This window comes from Aulostomus chinensis, chromosome 11 (genome assembly GCF_037954235.1).
Source record: "Aulostomus chinensis isolate RoL2024-O1b breed Wild chromosome 11, RoL_Achi_v1.0, whole genome shotgun sequence".
Taxonomy (NCBI): Eukaryota; Metazoa; Chordata; class Actinopteri; order Syngnathiformes; family Aulostomidae; genus Aulostomus; species Aulostomus chinensis.
Genome location: NC_141330.1, coordinates 11471300 through 11496159, shown reverse-complemented (window position 1 = coordinate 11496159; position 24860 = coordinate 11471300). Strand labels below are relative to the sequence as shown.

Here is a 24860-nt window from a genome sequence, read left to right as displayed (position 1 = left end):
CTTGTCTTCCCTCACTTGAACAGTGATTTATTAACTCTAATTCAGTGTATTAATCATATTTTTTGACTTGTTTTGACATTTTAAACACAGCAAATATGAAAGCAACAAATATTACATAAATTGGCGACAAAGAAATATTCCTGTGTAGTTAGATTGTCTTATAAATATATAGAATCTTTAAGGTTTGGAATTGATAAATCCTAGCATGACAGCTACTTTATGTTGTTATTGTTACTTCACATATTAAAGCAAACAAGATCTTCCTGTGTGCCGTAAGTGCTCTATCAGGATAGGAAGCATGGCTGCATGGTGGTGAGTCCTCTCACAGCAGCAGGAAACCCGTGAGGAGAAAGAGGAGGGGTTTCACGTAGGCTAAGATTCCCTCGACACTCACGGATGGAGCTCCTGGATGAAAGAGTGACATCATGATGATACACTGACGCATGTGTTCATATACAGCTGTACCTGTGCCTTCTTACCCGAGTCTTCGCTGAGGTTTTGCACCGGCGCTGCATCGCCAGCCCTAGTCACCGCTCTCTCTAGGGCGGCCAGCTGCTCATCTCTCAGTGCAGCTCGCTGTTCACTGGTTACCATGGCAGCGTTGTCTGGCCCAAGAGCCTCCAACTGAGCCACAGAGAGAGCCTGAAGGGAGAAAAGTTGGTTGTCAGAGGCAAGTCAGCTGAGAGGTGAAGACAGGATTAGGATGAAAGTCACTCACAGCCAAGGTATTGGGTAGAATGAGAGGGATGCTGGTCACACTGAGAAAAGAGAAGAGGGAGGCATCCAAAGAAGCCAACTCACTTGCATCCAGTCCAGCTGAGGGACACAGAAACAACAGTGTTTTGTAGGATGCTGCTGAGCAACAAAACCAAACAGAAACGTGTTTTTGCACCAGCCAGTGGTCACTTGGGACCTTTTTGTCAATCAAAAGTCTTGAAAATTTACCTTTTAGGCAATAAATCTACCTGCGAAGCAAAATTCTTCAAAGGTGTACCTTCACGAAATACAGAGCATATCTCACCAACTACATTTCCCAAGGTTGACACGGTTGCCTCAGTCCAAGTGCTGGGATCTCCGAAGGCCGACACAGACAGATTTTTTAACTGCTGCGCAACCTTGAAGGAACACTGAATACCATTTATTGAGCCCATGGCATCCCTGTGGCACACAAACACACACACCAGCAACGTCAAACAAAGTTTCTCTCTGCTACACCATCATGAGGAGGAAGTAGAGAAATGAGAAATCTGACTTTTTCAGCGGCTGCATTGATGGATAAATCAGAAACATTATTTGAGTTAATGCTGCTTTCACACTTCGAAGATAAAAAATGAATGGTTGGATGGTTTTGATGATTCTATTTTTACCATTAGGGTTAGTTAATTTAAAAATCAGAGTAAATAAACTCGTTTGTATGTCATGCACTGACCTGAAAGCATCTATATTGAGCTGGGAGAGCTCGCTGCTGCTCAGGCCACACAGGAACTGGTCCAGCGCCACCATCTCTGCAGCTCCAAGCTGCTGCGCTGTCAGGTTGTTACGCCTGGCAACGCTCTTCCACACACACTCCATCTATTGAGACATGGTTGATCCAAAGTCATGAACATGAACAGTCTTATTAGCACACTGAGTCACTCTTCTACTCCACCTGGGACTCATTCCAACCGCAGTTGGCGATTTCCTCCAGAGTGTCCAGCGAGAAGGCGAGTTTCTCCAGGTCTGAGTTGGAGAAGCCCTGAGCAATACATCCCATCTGCATGACCACACTCTCATTCACCTGTGACGCCGGGCCGAACACCTGCAGGAAGAAGTACTCGATAGAAATTATACTTGCATTTACACCTTTTAGTAATTCGCTACTTTACTCTCAACCTCACTCCTACAGGGAGTCTTCTGCTCTCTAAATGTACTGGACCAGGACCTATAATGTACCTCAGTTATCTTTTGACTGAGTACAATCAGTTGATCCTCCTTGAAGTCAGAAATGGCCCCAAATATTTCCACAGTCTCTCTGAAGGTGTCTGCAGACATTTCATCAAGCTGCGTAGCTGTCCAGTAAACGTTGAGCATTCCCAGTTCTTCAATCACCTCCACGGTGGGCCCATTATCACTTACAGTGTTGGTACTGTTGTCAGTCTCATTGTTACTGTTGGCTGAAGGAGACAGACGGCAGGTGAGAAGTGATGATGTACACTTCAGTCATACTTAGCAGCGTATCTCCTCCTCACCTGCTGTTTTGTTATGAGCCCCATCTGACGTGGCGTTGAAGGAGGTGGTGGAAAGATCGAATAGTTTCTTTTTCAGGGCGTCTGAAATGTGGATCAGGTGCGACTTCAGGAAATAAATAACAGCCTTCATCCAAGGCTAAGACAAAGAGAATATAAAAAAAAGATTCAAGATTTAGGGCTTGAGGCTTTACTTCTGTCATTTACAGCATGTCTAAGTCAGCACCTGAATTTCTGTATATTTTGATGAGGTCTCTCTGTCTTCCTTTCTTGTGTTTTTGTTTGTCTGTCCATTTGATTTTCAGTGTGCCAGAATAGAGCATCATGAGCTAACACACACTTAAACGCACCTTATTGGAGAGTGCATGTACAGAATCGTCATCCAAAAGCAGTAGAGGGCCGAGTGACTCCATGGTGTCTGCTGACCAATCAGACGGATCCCTGCAGGGGGTAAAACGACATCACACTCTAGTTTTCTGTCGCTCTGTAGTTTCTTCAGCGTCAAGAGGGAGCACGTCTTACCCGAAAGTCTTCTTGACGAGCTCAACTAACTCGGCCCTGTGGCGGTAAGGAATGTGCTGACAGGAAGCCATGGCCTGCAGGCTGTAGCTGAGGACATCAGGAGCCATGAGCCAAAGCTGGGAAGGTTGAAGCTCGCACAAGAGTGGACCCATCCTGGATACATCTTCTTCAGTCAGAGAAAATAAATTTCCCCCCTACAAACACACAGGACACACTTCAGGATGTTGTTGCATGTGTGTGTGTACGCTGAATTCAGCTGCCATATGGGCTCTCTTGCATACATTGAGCAGGCAGAGTAGAGCTCTCTGGGCGAGTGCGGGGCGAGATGGACATCGGAGAGGTATCAAGCTCAGGTTAGCTGTGTTCATCTTGTTGATGAACACGACACACACAGCATCAGGCAAACTTTTCACCTTTGGAGGCCTGAGACAGGGTTCAGGACAGTGATAGTGAGCCACTGTGTTTTAATTCTCTGGATTGAATAAAATGAAAAAGAGTATGTTTCCTTACGGCAGCTGAAGAATCAGACTTGAAGGGATATCATCCAGCTCCTCCTCGGTGATGGTTTTGAAATAATCAGGTCTCTCTGCCTCCAATGTTGCAAAATATTTCAGGGCTAGGCATCTGGCCTATTTTAATAAATGAAAGTACAAAGATATATATATTGGTAACTTGGTGTGTGTGTGTGTGTGTGTGTGTGTGTGTGTGTGTGTGTGTGTGTGTGTGTGTGTGTGTGTGTGTGTGTGTGTCCATATATGAGAAGAAGCTGTACTCACCTGCACTTTGGAGATCCACTGTGGAGTCTCTTCCATGGCCTGAGACATGTCCTGCAAACCCCTGTCAGCAAGCATGCCAATCATCTTACAGGTGACACCCTGAAGAAGTGAATGCAACTTCCTGCCTCAGCACGGGAAGCAATGGCAGGAAAGTTTATTAGAAAATGATGATGTCACATTTACAAGTGCAGAATTATTAAAGTTCATCTTATGCTGAAGAAGTGATGCAACTCAATTCAGTTTTTATTTGTTTTGAATTATATTTTATTGACAGGAATTTCAGTGTTTTCTTTTTATTTGTATGTTTATGTTTTGTCTGTTTGTGTTACCTAAAATGAAGCTGCTTGCCATCATGCAACTTTTTCACCAAGAATGCTGCCTGAAAAACAAGCATCTATTTTTAAATTAATACCCCTCATTAGTACAAGAACTTTGATTAAACCAATGAATGAGTCGCCACATCAGTGAGTGAAGGGATCAGGCTAAACGCTGGTTACCTGGGGCCGGCTCCAGGTTTTATTCTCTGCCTGCTCCAGGGACATGACTTCTTTGTCCAGCACGTTTAGAGCAACCATGTTAAGCAAAGGGCCAGGCAGCTTCAGCACCAGCTCAGATGATTCCACCTTCTCCTGCAGCTACAGGGACACATTTAGCCAAAGCTTAAATTTACAAAGCATAACATCAAATATCATTTCTGTTACAAATGATAAAAGTAAAGAAGCTTTCTTAATCTCTCCAAGCTTTATTCTAATTCTATATTCCTTCTTTTGTCTGTTTTGTGTTTTAAATACAAAAGTGCTCTTCTATCCGATGAGCCATGCTTTTGTCCCAGCTCCTTCCAACTGACCCCCTGCAGCATGGCCTTCAGCTGCCCCTTCTTCATCCATTGGGTGACTTTCTTCAGACCCTCTGGATCATCCAGGACCTCCCGGGCATTGACATGTTTGAGCATGCAGCTTGGCACGCCTTCAATCGCTGACTGAAGCACGATGAGCTCCTTGCCTAAAACCTCTTCACACTGTGACAAAGCAGAAAGAGATGAGTATGGACCGAAAGGGACAGTAGAGCTACCAGAGCGGCACGCACGCTCACCTTCTTGTCACCCAGCTGTTTCTTGATCAGAGTGCGAAGTTGCTCCTTTTTCCACGTGATTTCGGGCCCCAGATTTTTTAGAACGCCTTTGAGTTTATCTCTTGGGATTTTGGAGAGTTGTTCTGGAGACAACAATGCAACGGCACTCCCCATCTTGTGAAGCACCTGAGAGTCCGTCCAGTTGTGCGTTGACGTCACGGACCTCAGAAGCTGTTTCTTCAGCTTAGAAAAGAAGAAAATGATATCGTATGAAATGAAATCTGTCTTTTACCTGTTGCTCGGCTGAGAGGGACGTGTGTGAGTAATACCCTTGTGTGTCTGGAGTTGTTGCAGCGGTCTATCTCAGAGAGGATTCTCTCACTGAGGTCAGGGGTCAAGTCTGGAGCGTCATCATAATAACAAGCCACCGCGCCAAGCCTGAGAGGATTCAGTGCCATTATTATTAAGACGTAATTGATCAGTACTCTAATTTAAGGCTAGATCTTCAGCTAGCAGTGTTTCCATCACTCATCAATGCACCTAATCCTTCTGGTAAGAATACACACTTGTCCACATGCTGTGCGAACTCCCTTGATCCATTGAAGCACTTTTGAATTCTTCGAAATAACTTCATGCCCAGGCTTGGTTTCATCTGGGTTATCTGTCTAAATGAGGAAGGGTTGTGGCCGACTGATGAGACAAATTCACACAGCTGAAAGAGAACGTGAAGCAAACAAACCGACAATCACATAAATTAACATCACATCTTAATTACATTCGCTCTTTATTGTGCTTTGCACACGTAGTAGGTTAGATGCTTAGTTTTATTAAGATAGACCCCACCCCCTCACACACACACACACACACACACACGCAATTTTTGCTTTTTAAATTATGTTCCAGGAGTTTGCTGTTTTGTTTGGATATGACTTTGAAAAGTTTTATTAAGCGCAGTTAACTTTGTAGTGAAGCTAATTGTACTGACTACCACCCAAACATTTTCCTTTCCCTCAAGTGTATTTTCTGTATACAGACAAATAAAGGAACATTTCTCAAGCTTCTTTCCTTCTCTTCTCTTCTTGTATGTCTCTTGACATCTCCTGAAGTTTCTAAGTTCAGAACATTAGTGAGTGCGATGGGAAGAATGGTATAAAAGCTTTGTGTATATTATTGCTCCATGAATTTTGGCAAGAACTGACAGAGTTTTTGATGAATTTGAACTTGATGCACTTGAATCGGAAGGTCAAGATTATAAGTCGGTCGTGTGTGATATCAACCCAGAAACAAACCGGCCTTGGCATGAGAGAGACGCTAAGGTCCGACGCTGGTAACACACAATCCCTCACCTTTCCTTCAGGGGAAGAATCCACATCGTCTGGTGACAGATGGCCAACGTACGGCCCCATCAAGAACAACGCCTCCAAATTCAACCATTTCAGCGAAGGTTTGCAGCTCTCCATTGACACTAAAGAGTAACACTCAATTATAAATCCTTTCTTTCCTTATCTTTATTACTCGTAAATATGTGACGGGCTTCTTTCTTACTTGAGCTAGAGTTGGATGAAAGTCTCTGAGTACAGTTGAAGTATTTCTGGGTGATCTGCTCTTTTCCCCATCTTCCCACCTGCGTCCTTTGCTCTTCTGACATGGAATCATACACCTCACACATCATCCGCATCCTGAAACCAACAATAATATCATTATACCTATGAAAGTCAGCTATTGCAATTAGGAAAATACTGTACAAATATCCTTACATCTTTTTCATGTTCTCTACTCGCTCTACTCTGCGGGGAAGTTTTATTCTTTTCAAGGGCGTGTTGAGCAGGGTGGGTTTAGCGGCCGACAGCAGCACCTCATAGTCATCTGAGCTTACGTTGCTTTTACTGTCACTGGTCAAAATTGCCCAACACAGAGGAGCCAGAAATGCTCGCATGTAGCATGAAGTTTCCTCCTAGGGGGAATAAAAAGAAGGCAAACATTATTCGACAGCAAGATTTCAATCAACATTTCTTTCATCATGTGTTGGAGTTTTTTCTCAATGGGAATACTCACGGAGGAGTTTCTCATTTGCTTGATCATGGTTGGAAGATTGGTGCAATTCCACATCTTGTAAGTCTAAAAAGAGACTCATCGTTAACACAGTGGAGGGCACATTTTAATGGATCACCTGGTTCTTCTCTCACATTTTTATCAGGTTGAGTCCAGGGGATTCGGCTTCGTGAGGTGTTTATGGCTCCTGAGGCTGAAACTGAATTCATGGCTTCAAGAAAACCCACTAGGAGGGTGTTGGACTGGTTTCCGCTTCTGTCTTCAACAGGCAAGTCACTGAAGGAGAAGAGAGAGTGGAGACAAAAGGCTGAGGAGAGGAAATATCACAACTTTTATGTGACTTTGCAAGAGGAATTCATTTGCATTTCTTATAATCCTCTTTTTAAACTTGCTGCACCAAATGCACCAACCAAAATGAAGCGTTAAATTAGTTCGGCATCAAGTCTGACATCCTTCTGGCTCTGGAAATTTCTTTGCACTATGCATAATAACCAGAAGCGCTTGAAAATCCAGGAAACACACTTACACAAGACTGCAAATTACCTCTCACTGAAAAACGTTCCCAGCAGCTTCATTGAAGGTTTCGGGTATCCTGTTACAAAACAGTCTGTCCTGGTTATTTTTTATTCGACAGGATACGAGCCATGTTCTAGACGATACTCATACTGCATGAAAACACATTCACACCCCTCAGGACTGGCATTATTTTCTCAGTCACACAAGATACAAATTTTTCCTCTCACCCTCCTTCTGGCACTTCATCATCTGATGGAAAAAATACACACATCAGATATAAATGGCTGGTGGTTATCAAGGGTTACTACATTCACCTTACACTTCATTCACTCAAACCAAACAGGATTATACGACCTACCAGGTTTTGGACCATATCCTTGATGTCAGGTCTGCTTGCAGGAATCATACCTGGAGGTGGAGCTGATACTGTAGTGATAGATGGTTATGAGTGAACACACTTGCGCTGAGCGTGCACATACAACAGGAAGTCGGGTGAAGTGATGTGTGTGTGATGGTTCTTACCCGCCACCGCACAAGCCACACACAGGAGCAAAAGACATGTTCCTCCGTTTGGAGCCATGATGAAAAGGTCGGCTCACCTGTTCAACACGCAAACTTCACATCAAAAAGTACTTAGTACATGAAAACTACAGTATCACGATGCAGTGATTTCAGTGATGATCAAGACACTCCATCTTTGGTAGCTGCACAACTCCAGAGGAAAAACTTCCCAGAAGGAAAAAAAAGCATAATTGTCTTTATTCTCAGCATAAATACACAGCATAAATGTATTTGCATTCTGCAAAATATTATTTTCATACCATTTTTCTTCCGTAGCGGAAAAATAAATGCAACTCGTAACAATTTTTTTTTTAATTTCTCTGGCTGTTTTGAAAAAGGTCTCCATGTGAGGCACCTCCAGTCTTCAGACATACTTCCTCTAATGAGGATTTCTGTTGTTGCTTCCTTAGTTACCATCTCAGGGACTCTTCCTATGGGAGCCTCCGCCGGCTTTGGAGAATAACATGCTGTCAAAAACAGGTTCTGTAATGTACAGTACATCCTGTACAGTGCAATAATATTTTGTCACCTTATTAATACTGCAAATTACTCTTAAGAGATTTAGTTGGATATTACACGATTAATTACAGCGTCTCACATAAGCCACCAGTTTAATATTTGAACGTGTATATTTCCATCTGTACTGATTTTTTTTGTCGTGTTTTTTTTAAATATTCTAATATTTGCCCATCCTACTCACCACGGGGGAGTGGCACTCCTGATTGTATGCAGAGTTTACAGTGACAATAAAGGTTTCTGATATTCTGATGAACATCTGTTGTCACTACACGTTTGAATTCTTCACTGCGTCACACGTGCTGCAGTTCTCTTTTTCCCTCCTGGGCTCAGAGGAATCGTGGCCTTCTAGCAACTGAGGGGTCGCTGGTTCGATCTTCAACCCCGGTGATCATGTCTAAGTGTCCTTGAGCAAGATACTGAACCCATAATTGCTCCTGATGAGTAGGTTGGCACCTTGCATGGCAGCTTTCACCATCAGAGTGAGTGTGTGTGTGTGTGTGTGTGTGTGTGTGTGTGTGTGTGTGTGTGTGTGTGTGTGTGTGTGTGTGCCACTAAAGTAGACAAACACTGTATATATTAAATCTATTTACGTTTTGGCCATGAAATTTGTTTACAACCATTTCATTTATCTTTGATGTTCAGTGGTTTCCAGATATGCTAGAATATGAATAAGTATTACAATAACGCGTTCAAACAGAACATAATCCCAAGACCTTGATTGATGTCCTCTAAAAATTAGAAGTTTTTACTGGCTATCTAATTTGTGTACCATATAAATGATGGACAAAACAATTTAAAATAAAACCACGTTACCTACATACAAAACCTCACAGACATCACATTTTTATGAAATGAATGAATTTTATAAATAGAAATTCTTGTACTCACAGGATATCACTGCTTCTCTGAAGATTCCAGAATGATGTGAATCGAAATTTGACGTTGACAATATGATGTCTGTGCACTTCCTCTGCCTTCGTCTTTGTTTCACACCTGATGTGAGCTGGGTGGCAAGTCAAAGCGCAGGTGCAAGGCATTAAAATACGTATGTGTGTGAGTGTGTGTGAGAGAGAGAGAGAGAGAGAGAGAGAGAGAGAGAGAGAGAGAAAGGCTAATAGCAGGTAGTAAATGGCTCAGTGTTGGTCGGAGGGTCAGTGTTTTCTTTGTGTTGGAGGTAACACAATCAGATCATACATCATCTGCAATCAAAGCTCGGGGAATGGCCTGACATCGCTAGTCTTCCACTCAGCACATAGATAGACGCATTGTCCAAGTACAATGAGGCAGCTTGAGAAGACACGGAAAGATCAGCTGGCAAACATAAAGCAGCAGCTCCTACATACAGACAACACATGATGCAGTGCTGCTGAGAGCTGTATGGAAGGGATGTCTCTCCAGGTGCTCATAGGAATAACAGTGAAGTAGTTCACCTCTTCTCGGCAGTACAACCTGGTGTACACAAATATATGCACGTAAACCAGTATATGGAAGGAAAAAGAACACAAGTAGCAAAGCTCAGCACATTAAAAGGCTGTTTTTTCTTTGTCACAGCAACATTGCTCATGAAGGGAATGTTAAACTGTTTATATTAAATTAAAGCAGTTTCCCAAACTTTGCAAAGTCCTCCCCCTCCTGAGTCATTCCCCCTCGAGCTGCTCTTGCCCCACAGATGGCCAACTCCCATGAGATGCTGCATTTTGCTGCAAGCGACACAACAGACCTGAAGACATGACAGTGTTTGTAACAGTGTTAACTCTTTATTCAGCCTCTTATATTTCATATATAAATGCAACACATCAGCAGGGGACATCCAAGGGTGGGTGAGGGTCTAAATTGCTCTCCTGGCCCCAGCACAGAGTGGTCAAGCGTGGTACCACATCACCCAGTGAGTCCACTGACTGAGCCCTGACCTTGGGTGCTGTGGTAGGTGAAGCTAGCAGCACCTTCACTGTTGTTTCACTCCATGTCAGTGTTTCCTTCCATTTTGGAGCCAATAACAAGCTGAAGGTTTGGGTTGGTGAAGTGCTCTGAAAGGGAACGTTCATCCTGGTTAGTGGGTGACACTGAGACGATGTTTGTATGTACAGCTATTTAGCTCCAAACTATTTAGTTCCTCAATAAAAACTAATCCTAAACTTAAAAAAGTACATTAGTCTTGATGTTTCCAGGCAAAATTAAAACTAAATCTTTGTAAATATCCATTCATTTTCTTCTGCTTATCCTGTTAAGGGTTGTGGGGGGGGGGGGGGGGTGGAGCCTTTCCCAGCAGCCTTCAGGTGAGAGGTTGGGTTCACCCTGAACAGGTCACCAGTCCATCACAGGACCAACACATAGAGACAGACAACCATTCACACTCACAGTCACACCTACGGTCATTTTAGAGTATCAATCAGCCTCGTCCCCTCTTGATGTCTTTGGACTGTGGGAGAAAGCCAGAGAGAGCCCGTGCAGGCACAGGGAGAATGATTCCGCGCCCGAACCGGGACTCGAACCTGGAACCTTCTTGCTGTGAGGCGACAGTGCTAAACACTGCACCAACGCGCCACCTTTCTTTATAGACATGCCCTTATAAAATGATTTATTTCAAAAGCAGATGAGCACATTGAGCAAATGATTTCCAAATGTGGGTGAATATTTGTAGTTCAGCTGCACGGTGGTGCAGTGGTCAGCGCTGTCGCCTCACAGCAAGAAGGTTCCGGGTTTGAGTCCCAGCTCCAGCACAGGATCTTTCTGTGTGGAGTCTGCATGTTCTCCCTGTTCCTGTATGGGTTCTCTCTGGTACTCCAGCTTCCTCCCACAGTCCAAAGACATCAAGAGGGGACGAGGCTGACTGATACTCTAAATTGACCGTAGGTGTGACTGTGAGTGTGAATGGTTGTCTGTCTCTATGTGTTGGCCCTGTGATGGACTGGTGACCTGTCCAGGTTGAACCCTGCCTCTCACCCGTAGACGCTGAGCTAGACTCCAGCCACCCCAGGACCCTTAACAGGAAAAAGTGGAAGACAATGGATGGATGGATGGATTCATAGTTTACTGTAGATAATACTGTCACAGTATATACTGGTATGTGTGTGTGTATGTGTGTGTGTGTGTTTGCTCACCAGCAGCAAACTCCAAAACATCGTCAGGTCTCTTAAGAATCACATTTCTATAGGTGAAGGACAAGCAAAGAGTCAGTTGACAACTCCAACATGTCAGCTGCTCGTCTGTAGTTTATTCTGCTATATTTTTAGGTGTTTTAACGTTTTGAGGCTGAATGACACGTCACATTAGAGCAGTTTAATTCTCTTTTTAACTTTGGGAAACTGTTGTGATGCTGTAAAACAAAGTCACAAACAACAAAATAAACAAAACAACAAAATATTCATATTAAATAGAAGATGGTCAAATAATTAAAAAAGAAGTGTGTCTCTTTGGACTTAGTGGGCCGCATAGCATGGAAACTGTTGCAAAAAATGGTCTTTGTTTATTAAAGTATTCTTATTTAACAGAAAAGGCATTAATGCAATAAAAACATGTGTGCCTCATTTGTCCGGTCTGTAAGTAATACCCGGAACTGATATGACGTCACCAGGTCACATGACATGGAAGCTACTGAAACAAAACAATAACAACTGGGAACCCGCAAGCTTGATTTATGGGAAAAATCTTGCGCGTTTACAAACATGGGAAAGTTCGCACTATTATTTGCAATACTTATAAAAAAATATCCCAATATATTCGCTGTGCTGTATGACCCTTTAAGGTAAAATGTAATAAAACTCGTGTATCTTTTTTTTTTTTCTTGCAGAAGGAGATGTACTAACCTCAAGAAATGTCCGACCATCACCTCCACCTCTGGATGCGACCTCAAATACTTCTGGTTGTCGATTCTCATTTTTATCTGGCGTCAAAGGAAATACATTTCATCTTTGTAAAACTCCAGAATAAAGCGTTAGTATTCCCGGGTGGCGGGCAGCTAGCCTAACAGGCTAACACTACAGCATCGCTACCTTAAACTGTCGCAGTTTCTCCTGCTGCTCGGCGCTCAGCTCAGTCACGTCCAGCTTCCCCGGAGCGCCTTGTTCCTCAGCCATCCCACCGCAGACGAATTCTGTCACCCTCTGCTGCTGTCACTCACTCATTTACTAGATATATCGAGAGACAAAACAGAGGGCGAGAGAGAGAGAGAGCGAGGCATCTGCTGCCGACACCGTAGTTAGGCTCAGGCTTCAGCCGTTGCTATGGAGACGCCCTCTGACGGTTACTAACGATCTCCACGAGGTGGCAGCAAGGAAGTCTGTTTAATCACCATGGCATGTAAGGTCCTGAAGTATTACAGGTGTCAAGAGAGTGGTGAGCAGATTATAGGAGGTGATAACACACAGATACAATCGAGATGTCTTCAGAATGAGGTTGTGCTCATCACAGCCCTGTCAAAGCTATTTTAATGGTTCATGCTGGGATCCGTCTGATTTCTGAGATTAAGATTGATGAAGAGTAGATCCAATGAGGTTGGATTTATATGCCTGAGAAAATGCTTTGCCTAATTTGGTGCAGAATTGTTTTGTCATGTCAGATCCTCGACTTTATACTCAACACACAGATTTCTTCCTTTTAATTTCCCCTCTGCCTGTCATTTGTGATAATTCGGGTTAGCATTAGCACACTTGGCATCTCCTCCTCTCGGGTACCATGACAAACTAAAAAAAACAAACAAACCACCACCCCTAGATGGACGCGTGGTATCTGTGAGTTCGTCCTGTCATTATAACTCAGTGACAGAACAGCTGCATTCATGTCATTTATTTGAGAAAGTTCAGGGAAAATATACAACCAGAAAAATGCAATGCTGGGGAAAAAAAGCCATTCAATCATTCATAAACACATCTTAAAATCTAGAATAGTAGCTTAAAGGCTGCACTTTTGACAACCTGGCATAAAAGTTCATATCAGAGGTATTTTTGGTCTGAAATAATAAGCTCAAATCTAAAACTTGATCCTGAAGTTGTTTTTGTTGTTTTTTTTTAAAGATAGGATCATTAGACAACTAAGAAAAGTCCAGCATCTTTTCGGTCACCTGAGAGAGACTGAAGTGGAAAAAGGACCCAACAACAACCCAAAGACTGCTGAAAGGTCAAATGTTTTTGTACCGTTTCTCCCTCTAGATAAAGAAATAACTTGTATTATTGAAATGCATGGCTTCTGTACTGTCCTTCATCTGTTCTTCCAGATTTTCCTGTTGTTGCTCTTCCTCTTCTTCACTGGGAGAGGGTTCTGTGTGATGTAGAGGGTCAAAGGTCACCAGGGCCCGGGATTCTGGTGCTATTGGGGTGGAGGGTGGAGGCTGAGATGATATGCTATACTTGTTAATGATGCTCAGACTGTGGAGTTTCAACATCAATTTTTCCCTGTGTCTGAAATGACAAAAAAAAGCCCAAACGGGTCAAATGGAGATTTTAAGAAGCACTTCGCTCATTTAAGAAGACATTTAACATCTGACATCTCACTACCTGAACATGTAAATGGCCAAAATGACTGACAAGAAGGAAAATGAACCAGAGATCCACAGGATGTAATGTGACACCTCCACTGGATTCTTCTCAGATTCAGAGACTGGAGAAAAAAAAGAGGCACGGAATCTTAAGTGACCCAAATAACATCCATTAAACTGTTGGTGTGTGACTTCAAGTGTGCACGTGAACGGTGTGTTGAGCCATGTTTCCTGTGGCTTGTATAGTTGTTGAACCTCAGATACTATGATGACATGGCTTCCTGTTAAATCCCAGTGCTGCAGAGAGGTTTTTCAAGATGGCTTCCCTTCTCCTCTTCGCACTCACACACAACCACCATAATATAAAACTCTTACCTTCAGGTGATTCATCCTCTGCACCAGAGCTTTCATAGGTTGGAAACTAAGTTAGAAAACATGACAGAGTGTATGAGTTACTCAGTGCAGCTTAATGCTACAGTCACTGAAATACTTTCAATACTGGCTTTCTCATAACATTAACTGGTTTACCATATTAGTTTACAAGACATTTGTAGGAAGCCATCTGAAGTTGATGGGAATGTCATTAACGTTGCATGTGGAATGGTATTAAAGCGATGCATCACCCAGAAAGTGTACTTTTTGCATTCCCAGTACTCAAAAATAGGTGTCTTGAACTCTCAAAGAGGTTTTTGCAGCTGCATTACTTCATTGTGACTCAAGAATGTAAAAAGAACCAGCCAGGTATGTTCAGCTTGAAGCTTGAAACTAAAGGCCACCAACTAAAAACAACACCAAAAATGTCCAAAAAAAATATATAAATTACCTATTCTTCATCCAGCTGTATAGCCAGTAACCCATAAACGCAAAAAAAAACAAAAACAGAATCAAACGGTAATATTTAAGTTTCAGCACGTGTGAGGTACTGTTGAGCCTGACCACCTGGTGCATTCAGCTGAACCAACTCGTTCATGTTTGAGCCAAACAGGAAAGGTTCAAAATAGTTTGCTTTTAGTTCAAATTCAGGGTGTTTGTGGGTTTCTCAGCAAACGGTGAAATAAAAAAGATGTGGATGATGGTGTGTGATGCATTCAAAAGTCTGTAAATAGACATTTCTGGACAGTTCATAGTTGGTGGTGATTTGGCGCCATTATTGGCTCTTTCTGAATTCAGGAAGAAAAGAAGTGGTGCAGCAGTAAAGGGAGAAAAAAAAGAAAAGAAGAAGAAGAAGTACTTAGGAACCACTTTTTTTGAGTACCAAAAAGGCAAAATTGGATGAAGTATCAGTAACCATGTTCAGTGATTGACCTGCTGAAGTGCTAGATGCTAATCTGGATGACTGAATATAACGGAACATTTACATGATTCCTCCATTAATGAACGCGATTCTTACCGTGGAGGCAGGATCATCGAGGGACATGTCTGACTCTGGAGGTCTTGGCTCTGCAAAAAAGTTAGAAAATTGCTGTCGCTAATGACCTTGTTCTTAATACAAAAAGGCGCATGGACCATATGTGGCTTTTTTTTTATCTTGTTCGGTTGTTTGTCCCAGTTTTGTTATTTAGTCACTGAAACAGTCAAAATAAATGCAGGGGGGGTCACAAGGTTTTTATTCTTTTTAAAAACAGTATTTAGACACATCATTCATGTTTACTATTGTGTGACAGGAAGAAGATTGTGAGGATTTCATCTCTCTGGCATTGAACAGTGCCGCTGTAACTGTCAGTGGACACTGGAGCTGGTCTTTGCAAATTAGACGATATTTGCAAGGAGGTTTATTTGCATAAAAAGAAGGCAAGTTTACCTGCAATTTATAAATATTCCCTGATTTACATGCATGCAAATGGGAAAGCTTGGACTGACTGTGTGCACTTTGTGTGCGCTTTGCGTGCATTTCACCCTTCATGTGTGCTTAATGGATCGCACGCTATCTTTTTTCCCGCTCACTTTCACTGATTTTAGCGACCGCAAAAGTAGCACAATCTGTTTGTGGATCCGACCCTGTGTGTCGGTGTCGAAGTTGAAGCCAGTTTGGAGGCATAAAATAGGAAAGAAAAGTATTGTACGTCTCAACCACATCCGTATAAAAACACTGCAAGTGTCAAATATAGACCTGAGAATATGTCGAAAGGAACTCGCGGACGCAGAAAAGCTTGTGCTTCTTAGAAGAAGTATCTGATGTATTAACCTTCAGCGGCTTCAGCAGCTACAGTAATCATTAACTTGGGGTCATGTCTGTTGCCATGTAGGGAATGTCAGTATTTGCTCCCCTTTATCTTTCTTTTTAGCTGCTAAATTTTTCAGGCTTCAGAATAGTTGATTTAGGGAGTTTCACCTAAAAAAAATGAAAAAGAAGAAATGTATCCCGCACACTGAAACTGAAGCCAGAAAACAAATGGCATTTTAAGAGAGTGAAGCCAGAGTACGATGCCTGCTGTGCAACTAAACAATGAGCTGAAACTAGCTTGAATTCTTCGTAGCCAAGGGGAGGGATTAAAATACTTCTATTAAATATAAAAGATGGAAGAATTTATGCCCAAATATTCGTATAAAATAGAAATTTCAGTAAAATCATATCAAAAGATATTGAGTCTTCCGGTCAAGTAAAAAAAAGAAAAAGAAAAAATCTAGTATTGGTTTGGAGTCACTAGGTCTTGACAAGTAAGCTTTTCTTTAAAAAAAAAAAAAAAAAAAAAAGAGGAAATACACAGTATATTGTAAGATGCTGGATTATAGCCAAATGAAACCAACACCTTGGAACATTTTCTTGCCAGGGGTGACTGTAGATGAGGAGGTTGATCCCACTCTCATGACTAGACAATAAATATGATGCTGCAGCCAACCGATATACCCTAGCTCTGCATAAATAACACACACACAAGGAGAACAACTGGCCAGGATCCGTTCAGCAGAAGTTCTCAAATTGGCATAAGAGTCTAGTTCATAACCCATTTGTAGAAATGTAAAATTGACTGTGCACAGTAAGCGAACTTCAAGACCAAGAGGAAAGAGGAAACATGCATGCACTGTGGCAATTTCTATTCATTACTTGGTATTTCCCTTCTTTGGAAAACCCAGTGATAAAGGAAGGGGACAAGAGCCAAAACTCCTGACAGTGGTATGCCAACAGTTGTTCAGAGCAGCAAGGGAGATATATATAACTCATAAGTTTCCTAAATCATTGTCTTTTCTTTATTCGGGGTATGTGTATTTACCTGTCCAACTTCTGGCAGAGACGGGTGCACTCCAGCTGCTCCACTGACCATCAAATTCATCCTTGGCTCTTAGCTGTATCACGTACTCTACTCCAGGCAGAGCATCAGTGATGGTGCAGGACCGTCGTCCCTTGATCAGCTTGACCTAAACAGGCAAGGTGCACATTTTTAAAAGTTATTCCTCATGACAGAAAGCCAGGAAAGCCAACAATGCATTCAGCTACAGGACTGAAACAGACACACATACTCTCCATCATATATACATGCAGAACAAACTGTCTAGTGGTCTCCCATCATGCACCTGTCCATGAGAAAATGAGGATTGGCGGGGTTTGTATTTGATTTCGTAGATAAGATGGAAGTATCTGTCTTGATACTTCCAGGAGGAGGGGAAATTCCAGGTGACCGTCATCCTTGTCTTTTGTCCCTCTTCCTGCTGGACTGAAATGGCTGATGGGGGATCTGGTTTTACTGAGAGAGCAGGAAGCAATCCAGTGATTAATTCTGACCCACAACAAAAAAATGTTAATGAACAGAACTGACACTTACAAACGCTGAGGGGTATAAAGGGCACGATGGCACTGGTGGCATTTCCCGCAACGTTCGTAACACACAAGTAGGCCATGTGAAGGGTTCTCAGCTCATCGTCGTTGTGCTCGAGAGCACACCAACAGCGGCACGTCTGCGAGGAGTATGAGCACGGCAAACGAAGAATTGTCTTCATCATGCTGAGAGAGGGTGGAGAGACAAACAAGAAGAGGAAGGGGTAGAGCAGGGTCACTCCCTCTGGAGGGGTCACATACTTTTATACAATAAATGAAGTCTTACTTCTACTACTACTACTACTACTACTACTACTACTTTAGAGCTTTGCTTGATTTGAAGTTGTCTTATTGCCACGTTTATTTTCTGTCAGTACGCTGTCTTCAAGTCAGTATGCTTACCGTAGTTGAACAAATGTCTGTTAGTGCGTGACCTCTGATCTCATGAAGAGCACATGAAGAGAGTGAAAACATCTACTTGTTTAATGATGTCAGCGCGCCTACTTGTTTCAACAGGAAGCCACGTAATCGAACACATTCAGTCTGACTCTAACAGCACCGTCATCATGTGAGGAACACACAAATGCAAATTTTCCCATCTTCTATTTTTCACTTCTACTGGACTGAAGTGCTTGGTTGATTTAAAATATTACATTACTATTGAATTTATAGTGTTAGTTTCTGTCCGAACCTTTTACTGAGGAAGAGTTGACAGGTGGGACGTCCAGTAAGAGGCTTCTGAGGTGTCCACTCACAACGAATCTTACTGCTGGGTGACTTTTTGTAACAGGACAAGCTGGGAGTCTCCGGAGGATCTTAACACATACAGTAGACATGCGGAGACCCGGATGATTTAATGTTTTTATGCGATGTCTTAACTTATTTTTCTAAATGATATAATCAGTTATAAGCTACTTCAACTGCATTTACAAACTGGAGATACATAGAAAAAGCCTGTGAAGCTTGAACCAGAAAATGTGTTATATTTACTTGATAACATGACAGTTCCCGTATTTTGTGAGTGTTTAAACATCCCCTAATAAGCCTCCTCATTTCGGAGGTTAGATAAAACTGATATACAGATGTACTTCCTCTCTTGTGTCATCCTTCAGTAAATAATGTAATGCTGTGTATCATTCATCCTCTTGATTCTCTGAATTGTCTCTTGGCTCCGTCCCTACATCACAAGTTTTACTGCTTTTATATTCAAGTGGTTGTTACTTCTCTTTTGACACCGCGGAGTTGAAACAAAAACCTGAATGGCTACAAATGAACAGAGATGTGACTGAATGTGCGGCCACTTCGCTGTGACTCACCTGCAATGATGACTTTCACGGAGAGCCTCTCTCTTCCTCTGTGGTGACAAGTGTAATTCCCCGAGTCTTTCACTCTCATTGAGGCCAGAGAAAGTGCCGCCCCTCTGCGGTCAAATGTGATGTCCCCCCAGTCTCTCTGTCCTTGCCCCACCGTCCTCCCGTTCCACTTCCACTGAGGCTTCAGTTTTATACCCCTTGTTACCCTGTTGCTCTCAACCCCTTCACCCTCCTCAAAATCACCCTGCATCTCATCCCAGTCACCCTTCACACGTCTGCTGGTTGAATGTTCCGTGGGAGGAGTGGGAGAACCGTATCCTGAATAGCTCAGGTTCCAGTTTTCTCCTGTCACAACCTCAGCAGTGCGGTCCCTCTGACTTACACTGTTCTCTGCTGAATTCACGTCACTCGTCACTGGAATACCACTACTGTATAGAGTGCTTGGCGGTGGGGCCGGGGTCACGTGTGGAGACCTCCCCCCTCTCTCAGGGTTTGGGCTGCTCCTGCTGACTTTCACTCCATCTACCTTCACATCACCGCTGCACAACAGGACCAAGTTACTGCCAGGGGACAACACCAACACACCGGGTGGAGTGTCTGAAGAGGAAAAGAAAAGAAGAAAATGGGCGCTAATAATACGACGGATGAGACAGTTTGCAAGGAGTAATATAATTCAGCGAGCCAAGGGATTCCGTTTGGATGTGGGATTTTTTTAGGGTTGCAGTTTTTGATTTGAACTTTTCCAGCTAAAAAAGCAGCGAGATACTGGCAATGAGCTGAAGTAAATAAATAAATAATGGCTGTGTTTTGCTGCCATCCATGGTCACTGTTTTTAGAGTGCCAATGCTGTTCTGTGTTTTCTCAGCAAGGACACAGCTCATGTGCCATCAGTATGTGTAGGGCTGAGCAATTTTATCAACTCTGGTATATATATCGATATTTTGTTTCCCCAGAGAGTGTCGATTTTTTTTAGCTGGGAGTTATCGATACATTAAGCCCAGTTCAAATCCCTCGTGTCCCGTACTTTGCAGGAAGAGCAAAAAGGTCTGCCAGCCGTTAGTGTCGCTGTAGAGCATTTCTAGCTACCCAGACCCAGGGCCATTCTCATCCAGTTAGAGCTGACAGATTCAGCAAAATGGCAGCGAGCATTGTTCCCTCTAATTGTACATGTGTCTGGACATACACACAAGCTCCCTGAACACTGAGGAGCAATGTGGGCAAAATCAGTTGTTCACGCTGTGGCCAAACACCTGCATAGCAAGGTACATGGCTTATTAAAAGAATCAGATTACAGCAGCAATTTCTGTTAGTTTACTTTTAATAGTTTCGGGGGTTTACAACTCAACCGCTGGGATACCGTTGCTGTCTCTTTATCGCTGCAGCACTGTTGTGAGCGAGCTAACCTGCACGATGACACAGGGCAAGCACTGTAAATGCTATGATTGGCTGCGTAGCCTAAATGAACCTTATTGTCTGTAAAACGTCCAATAGACATCTATAATTAGACGACATTGGGCCCATAACCTGCTGGAAGGCTCTATTCTCCTGCAGTGAAGGTCTGACAAGAGTCTTATTAATAATAACTCCCTCTCGAACTTTCTGGAGAACATCCGTCTTTTATTCTTCGCTCGTCAAGGCAAAAGACAAACTCGACAGTGACCCCTGGTGGGCTGCCAGTGGTAACTACAACAAAATGAAAATCAGTACAGAAGCATGGACACACACATATAACGTGCCCTACCTCAACATATACGTCTATTTATAGACGTCCAAATAAGGTCTATTTATCGCCATCCAATAGACGTCTATTGGACGTCCATCAATAGTCGTTTATCAGACATCCATGAAGAGACAATTTATAATAATAATTTAAATAACCGCTACTATACGTGTATGTATTATTCTTCATCTGCCTGTCCATGAATATGGGCCACTTGCTCTTCCTTACGTTCTCCATCTCAGTAGCTCTGTGTAGCGGCCGTTTCCTCGGCTCACCGATGTTAGCTTGCTACTTTAGCTCGTTGTGGTAACTGCCGCATGTCCCGCTAGCATTCCACATGTACTCCTTGGAAACTCTCTTATCCGTCGTAGCCTGGGCCCATAACCTGTTGGCAGGCTCTATTTTCCTGCAGCGGAGATGGAGAACTCTCGTTTGGTAAGAATCGTACTCATTGTCCTCTCTAATTTGACATGTGTCTGGGCGTACACACAAGCTCCGTCAGTTGTTCAAGCTGTGGCCACACACCTGTTCAACACCTGGGAGCATAGCAAGGTACATGGCTTATTAAAAGAATCAAATTACAGCAGCAATTTCTTTTAGTTTACTTTTAATATTTTTGGGGGTTTACAACTCAACCATTGGACTACCATCACCGTTTCTTATCTCTGCAGCTCTGTGGTTAGCTAGCTAACTTGCACGGTGCCGCGGCGCGTGTGGGCAGGGCACATACAAGCACTGTCAATGCTATGATCGGCTGCGTAGCCTAAGTGAACCGTATCCTATCATTGGCTGGACACCTGTCACTCACCGAGTCTATGCACTGCCTAGATTTTCTTGTGCACTGAGAATGTGCGAGCGGTACGCGATTTCGCAAGCGCGCAGTTTAGAGGCGGCCAATATAAATCCAGCGCCTGCATGCTTAAACGCAGATGTGTGGGAGCATTTTGAGTTCAAAAACAAAAAGGAAAGTGACGATTTAGACAAAAGTATGGCGGTTTGCAAACTGTGTCACACAAACGTTAAGTACTCTGGAAATACCACCAACCTGCTAGCCCACCTAAAATCTCATCACCTGAACCAGGAAATGCTAACTGAGACCGAGCCCACGAAGCTGCGGCACGACCTGAACCGAACCACGCTGGACAGTGATGGCGGTGGTTGCCACGAGTTCCTATCTTCTTCACCGAGGTCGCAGAAAATTACGGAGTCCATTGCCTACTTTATTTGTCAGGACTTGAGACCCAATTTAGTGGTGGAAAACACCGGCTTTAGGCACATGGTGAGCGCGATGGAGCCCCGCTCAGCTATAGTCACCTGTGAATTGAATTATTGGCTGCCATGGTTTATTTTTAGTTCACCTGGTGGCTAGACTGGCTAGTAGCTACCTCCTATGTTCAGTATCAAGCTAAAAAAGCTGCCAAAGAAGGCCACTTGCTGCACTTCAGCGCTTCATAGTTCACTTTACTTTTCAAAAGCTTGCAAGCTACAATTTGCACTCAGTTTCAATAAATGAAACTAATTTTCTCACCACAGCTTTGATTCATTTTGTCCAGCATTTGCAAGCTGCCAGTCAGAGCCGTGTGTTGTGTAATTGATGCTTTCAGCTCAGTTCAAGTTAATGGAACACTCACAAGATGTCACCAAAACACTTTGTCCCTTTAAAATCTTTCACAAAAGGATGAAAGTGTATTGAATTGTATCATGAGCTGAATATTGTGATATATATTTTATTGTATCGTGAGATTAGTGATTTGCTACAGCCCTAAGTATGTGTGTGCGCGCACAGCAGACATACAGTCTACTAAAACTTTTCTGCCCCGATGGAATCAAAACAATTGTGGTACAGATGCAAATTGAACATTGACTTCTGCATTTTTTTCAGTTTTTTTGTGCCACCCCTAATATAAGCCAGTACATTGGCCTCATTTACAAAATTATTTTGAAAGGAGTTCCACCTTGTGTATTGATTGCGGTTGGCTGGGCCCAGAACAGATAGGATGCAACGTTGCATAACTGAAAAACTCCTTCCTCTTTTAGTGCTTGTTCTGTTTCTTTTTCTGTCTCAAGGCACACATCTTCTGAGTCATCTCTCACTTATTTAAATATCTCATGTTCCTGAATTATTATTCAATTTCTCTGATTGTGCTCAAAACTCTCACAGCCAGTGGTTCTTTAGCTGTAGTATCGTGCTGTCCAGCCCTGGCATCAGAGGTCCACTGCCCTTAAGCAGTGTAAACACACTTTCTTTCCCTTTCTCCTGCTTTCCCAGTGGAGAGACAACAGAACTGCAGAGCCATCACAGCACGTCGACACACACAACCAGAATATTTATGGCTGAGAGTGCCGATGAATTTGTTGAAACATTTATTTGATAGAGAGGAACCCAGGAAGACCTACAGCCTTGAAAACTAGATAAATGATCACTTCACCAGAAAATTATAATTAGAATACAGTTTAGGAATACGATATACAGACTATGATAACGTATTTATCACATCATCTGTGACAGAGGGACCATCCAGGTCAATGAACTTCAGGCCCAGTTCACACAAATCATTGGCAATGCAAGGAATTCTCCGAGGATTCACTCTGTCTGACCTCCAAGGGACTTTCCTCCACGGGTACCCTCTCTCGCTGTTGTGTACTTCACCACATGAACGCAGCCTTAAACACCCTGCAACTGCTTGCCAGTGTGAATGGAGAACGCTGAGAAGATGAAAGAGCTGAAAATATCCTGTTTGAAAATGTTTAACACAGCAGTTCAATGCTAAAAGTGTAGTTAAATTAAAATGACAGCGTCAAATTAACAATTACTATTATCACTGTTAAGGTAGCAGGAATGCTGCTGCAGTGGATCACTCGGGAGCCACAGAGAGTGAGAAAAATATTTGATGACCACAACGTATAGGTGTTTCCCTGGCTTTGATCAATTTGTGACCACAAGTTATAATTGTTCACAAAATCTGATGAATTAATGAATCAAAGTGATGTCTAAACAACTTAATCATTATTTTTTTCACTCTCCCCTCTCAATGGTAACTCCAGCGCTGCATTTCTTATTACTGTAAATTCCAAGTGGACCTACTGACTTGCCTCTGGGTTAAATACAAAGATATTCAATGCGAAAATATACATTCAAATTTATGCAACACACTGCTGAATTAGAGCAAAGACAATACTTGCTCCATTTCAGGGTCTAGTTCTTTACATTTTAATGAAAACAAAGTGAAAACATTGAGTTGAATGGTTCAGCTGATGTTCAGTTTGTAAGATCTGCAATCCTGAACACTTTTTAATGTTTGCTGCGATTTATCCATTCATAAAAAAAAATACTTCTGAACACAAGGATGAGACATATTTGTCTTTATTTTTACTTGTGAGCTGACAATGAATTAAAAAAAAAACTCAATAAAGACATTTATAGTAGGAGCCTACCTTTTTTGAGACAAGTCCCCTCGAAAATGTTGTGCACGGGTGTTGCGCAAAGAACACACAGCAAAGGGATAAAAAGACGCATTTTTGCGAATAGCTGTCCCTTTGACATCGTGTAGTCTCACATCCCTCACAGTCAGCGTCACCTCGAGGTTCCAAGAACGTGAATAACTATCTCTGTCCTCCACTACTGACAGGATTGCTTCCTCTGCTGCTCCCAAACCCGTTATTGTGTAATGCGCCTCTGCCTCTTCCCCTTGTTCAGCACAGTTGCTCAGAGGAAATCCTCCAAAGCGTCAAAATAAAACCCAAGTGCGCGTAGACTTTATGATCCAGAGTGCAGTCTCTTCACTTTTGACATATCTTGTAGCCTAGCTTGTACTATGCTCTAAATATATGGAGTCATACACGAATAGGTTGTTCTTTTACAAGAAATAAACTTAAATTTAGATTATTTTATTAAAAAATACTATATTTACATTCACATTAAAACTAATCAAAACTATTCAGCAAAACTTTCGATTCATATGAACCCCCAGAAGTGTTTTTTTTTATTTCTATTTTTTAAAAATCTTATGAACATCATGTATTTTGCAGAAACAACTTAAAGAAATTGTGCTCAGATCCTCAAGGAAGCTGGTTGACCTCTATGGGTTTTTTCAGGACTAATACCAATCACAGACTGATATTTGACATTAATATGGCGTACATTTGCAGTGGAGATGAAACTCTTGGTGTGAAAGTCAAAATTACACAAATACAAAACTCTGTAACTTTGAAATATCTTTCAAAGTTTTAAAAATAACATTTCTTACATTTGACTGAATTTTTTTTAAAATTATCAGTTCGTAAATAAACAAAATAGCTCCCTGAGGTTTTATAAGTAAATGAATACAAACTGAATAAACTACAATGGCGTAAATGTG

The 24860-nt window shown here is 42.4% G+C and overlaps 3 protein-coding genes across 3 annotated transcripts; all 3 read right to left on the bottom strand.

Annotated features, from left to right (window-relative positions):
* Nucleotides 1-2: 2 nt before the first annotated feature.
* On the bottom strand, nucleotides 3-9631 carry otoa (otoancorin). The gene is made up of 30 exons (XM_086218460.1): nucleotides 9586-9631; nucleotides 9131-9245; nucleotides 7685-7761; nucleotides 7521-7588; nucleotides 7390-7411; nucleotides 7190-7238; nucleotides 6781-6922; nucleotides 6650-6712; nucleotides 6352-6548; nucleotides 6140-6273; nucleotides 5941-6059; nucleotides 5161-5306; nucleotides 4924-5032; nucleotides 4616-4837; nucleotides 4371-4541; nucleotides 4021-4158; nucleotides 3853-3902; nucleotides 3524-3644; nucleotides 3258-3376; nucleotides 3029-3170; nucleotides 2748-2941; nucleotides 2576-2666; nucleotides 2229-2364; nucleotides 1933-2153; nucleotides 1649-1798; nucleotides 1430-1572; nucleotides 1022-1158; nucleotides 719-816; nucleotides 480-642; nucleotides 3-405 (listed from the first exon to the last, which is right to left on the bottom strand). Exons 3-30 carry the CDS (start codon nucleotides 7740-7742, stop codon nucleotides 323-325), a joined length of 3486 nt encoding a protein of 1161 aa, XP_086074586.1. The 5' UTR covers nucleotides 7743-7761; nucleotides 9131-9245; nucleotides 9586-9631; the 3' UTR covers nucleotides 3-322.
* Nucleotides 9632-9979: 348 nt separating this feature from the next.
* riiad1 (regulatory subunit of type II PKA R-subunit domain containing 1) lies at nucleotides 9980-12466 on the bottom strand. Its single transcript, XM_086218459.1, has 4 exons — nucleotides 12235-12466; nucleotides 12049-12125; nucleotides 11344-11390; nucleotides 9980-10269 (listed from the first exon to the last, which is right to left on the bottom strand). Exons 1-4 carry the CDS (start codon nucleotides 12316-12318, stop codon nucleotides 10199-10201), a joined length of 279 nt encoding a protein of 92 aa, XP_086074585.1. The 5' UTR covers nucleotides 12319-12466; the 3' UTR covers nucleotides 9980-10198.
* Nucleotides 12467-12639: 173 nt separating this feature from the next.
* On the bottom strand, nucleotides 12640-24155 carry il6r (interleukin 6 receptor). Its single transcript, XM_086218458.1, has 10 exons — nucleotides 23938-24155; nucleotides 18786-19379; nucleotides 18161-18284; nucleotides 17477-17655; nucleotides 17229-17398; nucleotides 16928-17072; nucleotides 15106-15155; nucleotides 14091-14136; nucleotides 13735-13837; nucleotides 12640-13638 (listed from the first exon to the last, which is right to left on the bottom strand). Exons 1-10 carry the CDS (start codon nucleotides 24044-24046, stop codon nucleotides 13386-13388), a joined length of 1773 nt encoding a protein of 590 aa, XP_086074584.1. The 5' UTR covers nucleotides 24047-24155; the 3' UTR covers nucleotides 12640-13385.
* Between the last annotated feature and the right edge of the window lie 705 nt (nucleotides 24156-24860).

Bases quoted from the DNA above. Each gene is read 5' to 3' on its own strand.
- otoa (XM_086218460.1), bottom strand. From the start codon at position 7,742: ATGGCTCCAAACGGAGGAACATGTCTTTTGCTCCTGTGTGTGGCTTGT. The intron at 5,307-5,940 runs GTGAGGGATTGT...GTTCTCTTTCAG, and splicing joins ATTCTTCCCCTGAAGGAAAG to CTGTGTGAATTTGTCTCATC. The intron at 3,377-3,523 runs GTGAGTACAGCT...TTATTAAAATAG, and splicing joins AGTGGATCTCCAAAGTGCAG to GCCAGATGCCTAGCCCTGAA.
- riiad1 (XM_086218459.1), bottom strand. From the start codon at position 12,318: ATGGCTGAGGAACAAGGCGCTCCGGGGAAGCTGGACGTGACTGAGCTG. The intron at 12,126-12,234 runs GTAGCGATGCTG...CTTTGACGCCAG, and splicing joins AGAAACTGCGACAGTTTAAG to ATAAAAATGAGAATCGACAA. The intron at 11,391-12,048 runs GTTAGTACATCT...CTTCACCTATAG, and splicing joins ATGGTCGGACATTTCTTGAG to AAATGTGATTCTTAAGAGAC.
- il6r (XM_086218458.1), bottom strand. From the start codon at position 24,046: ATGTCAAAGGGACAGCTATTCGCAAAAATGCGTCTTTTTATCCCTTTG. The intron at 18,285-18,785 runs GTGAGTCACAGC...GTATGTGTTAAG, and splicing joins CGTGAAAGTCATCATTGCAG to ATCCTCCGGAGACTCCCAGC. The intron at 17,656-18,160 runs GTTCGGACAGAA...ACCCTCTCTCAG, and splicing joins CAACTCTTCCTCAGTAAAAG to CATGATGAAGACAATTCTTC.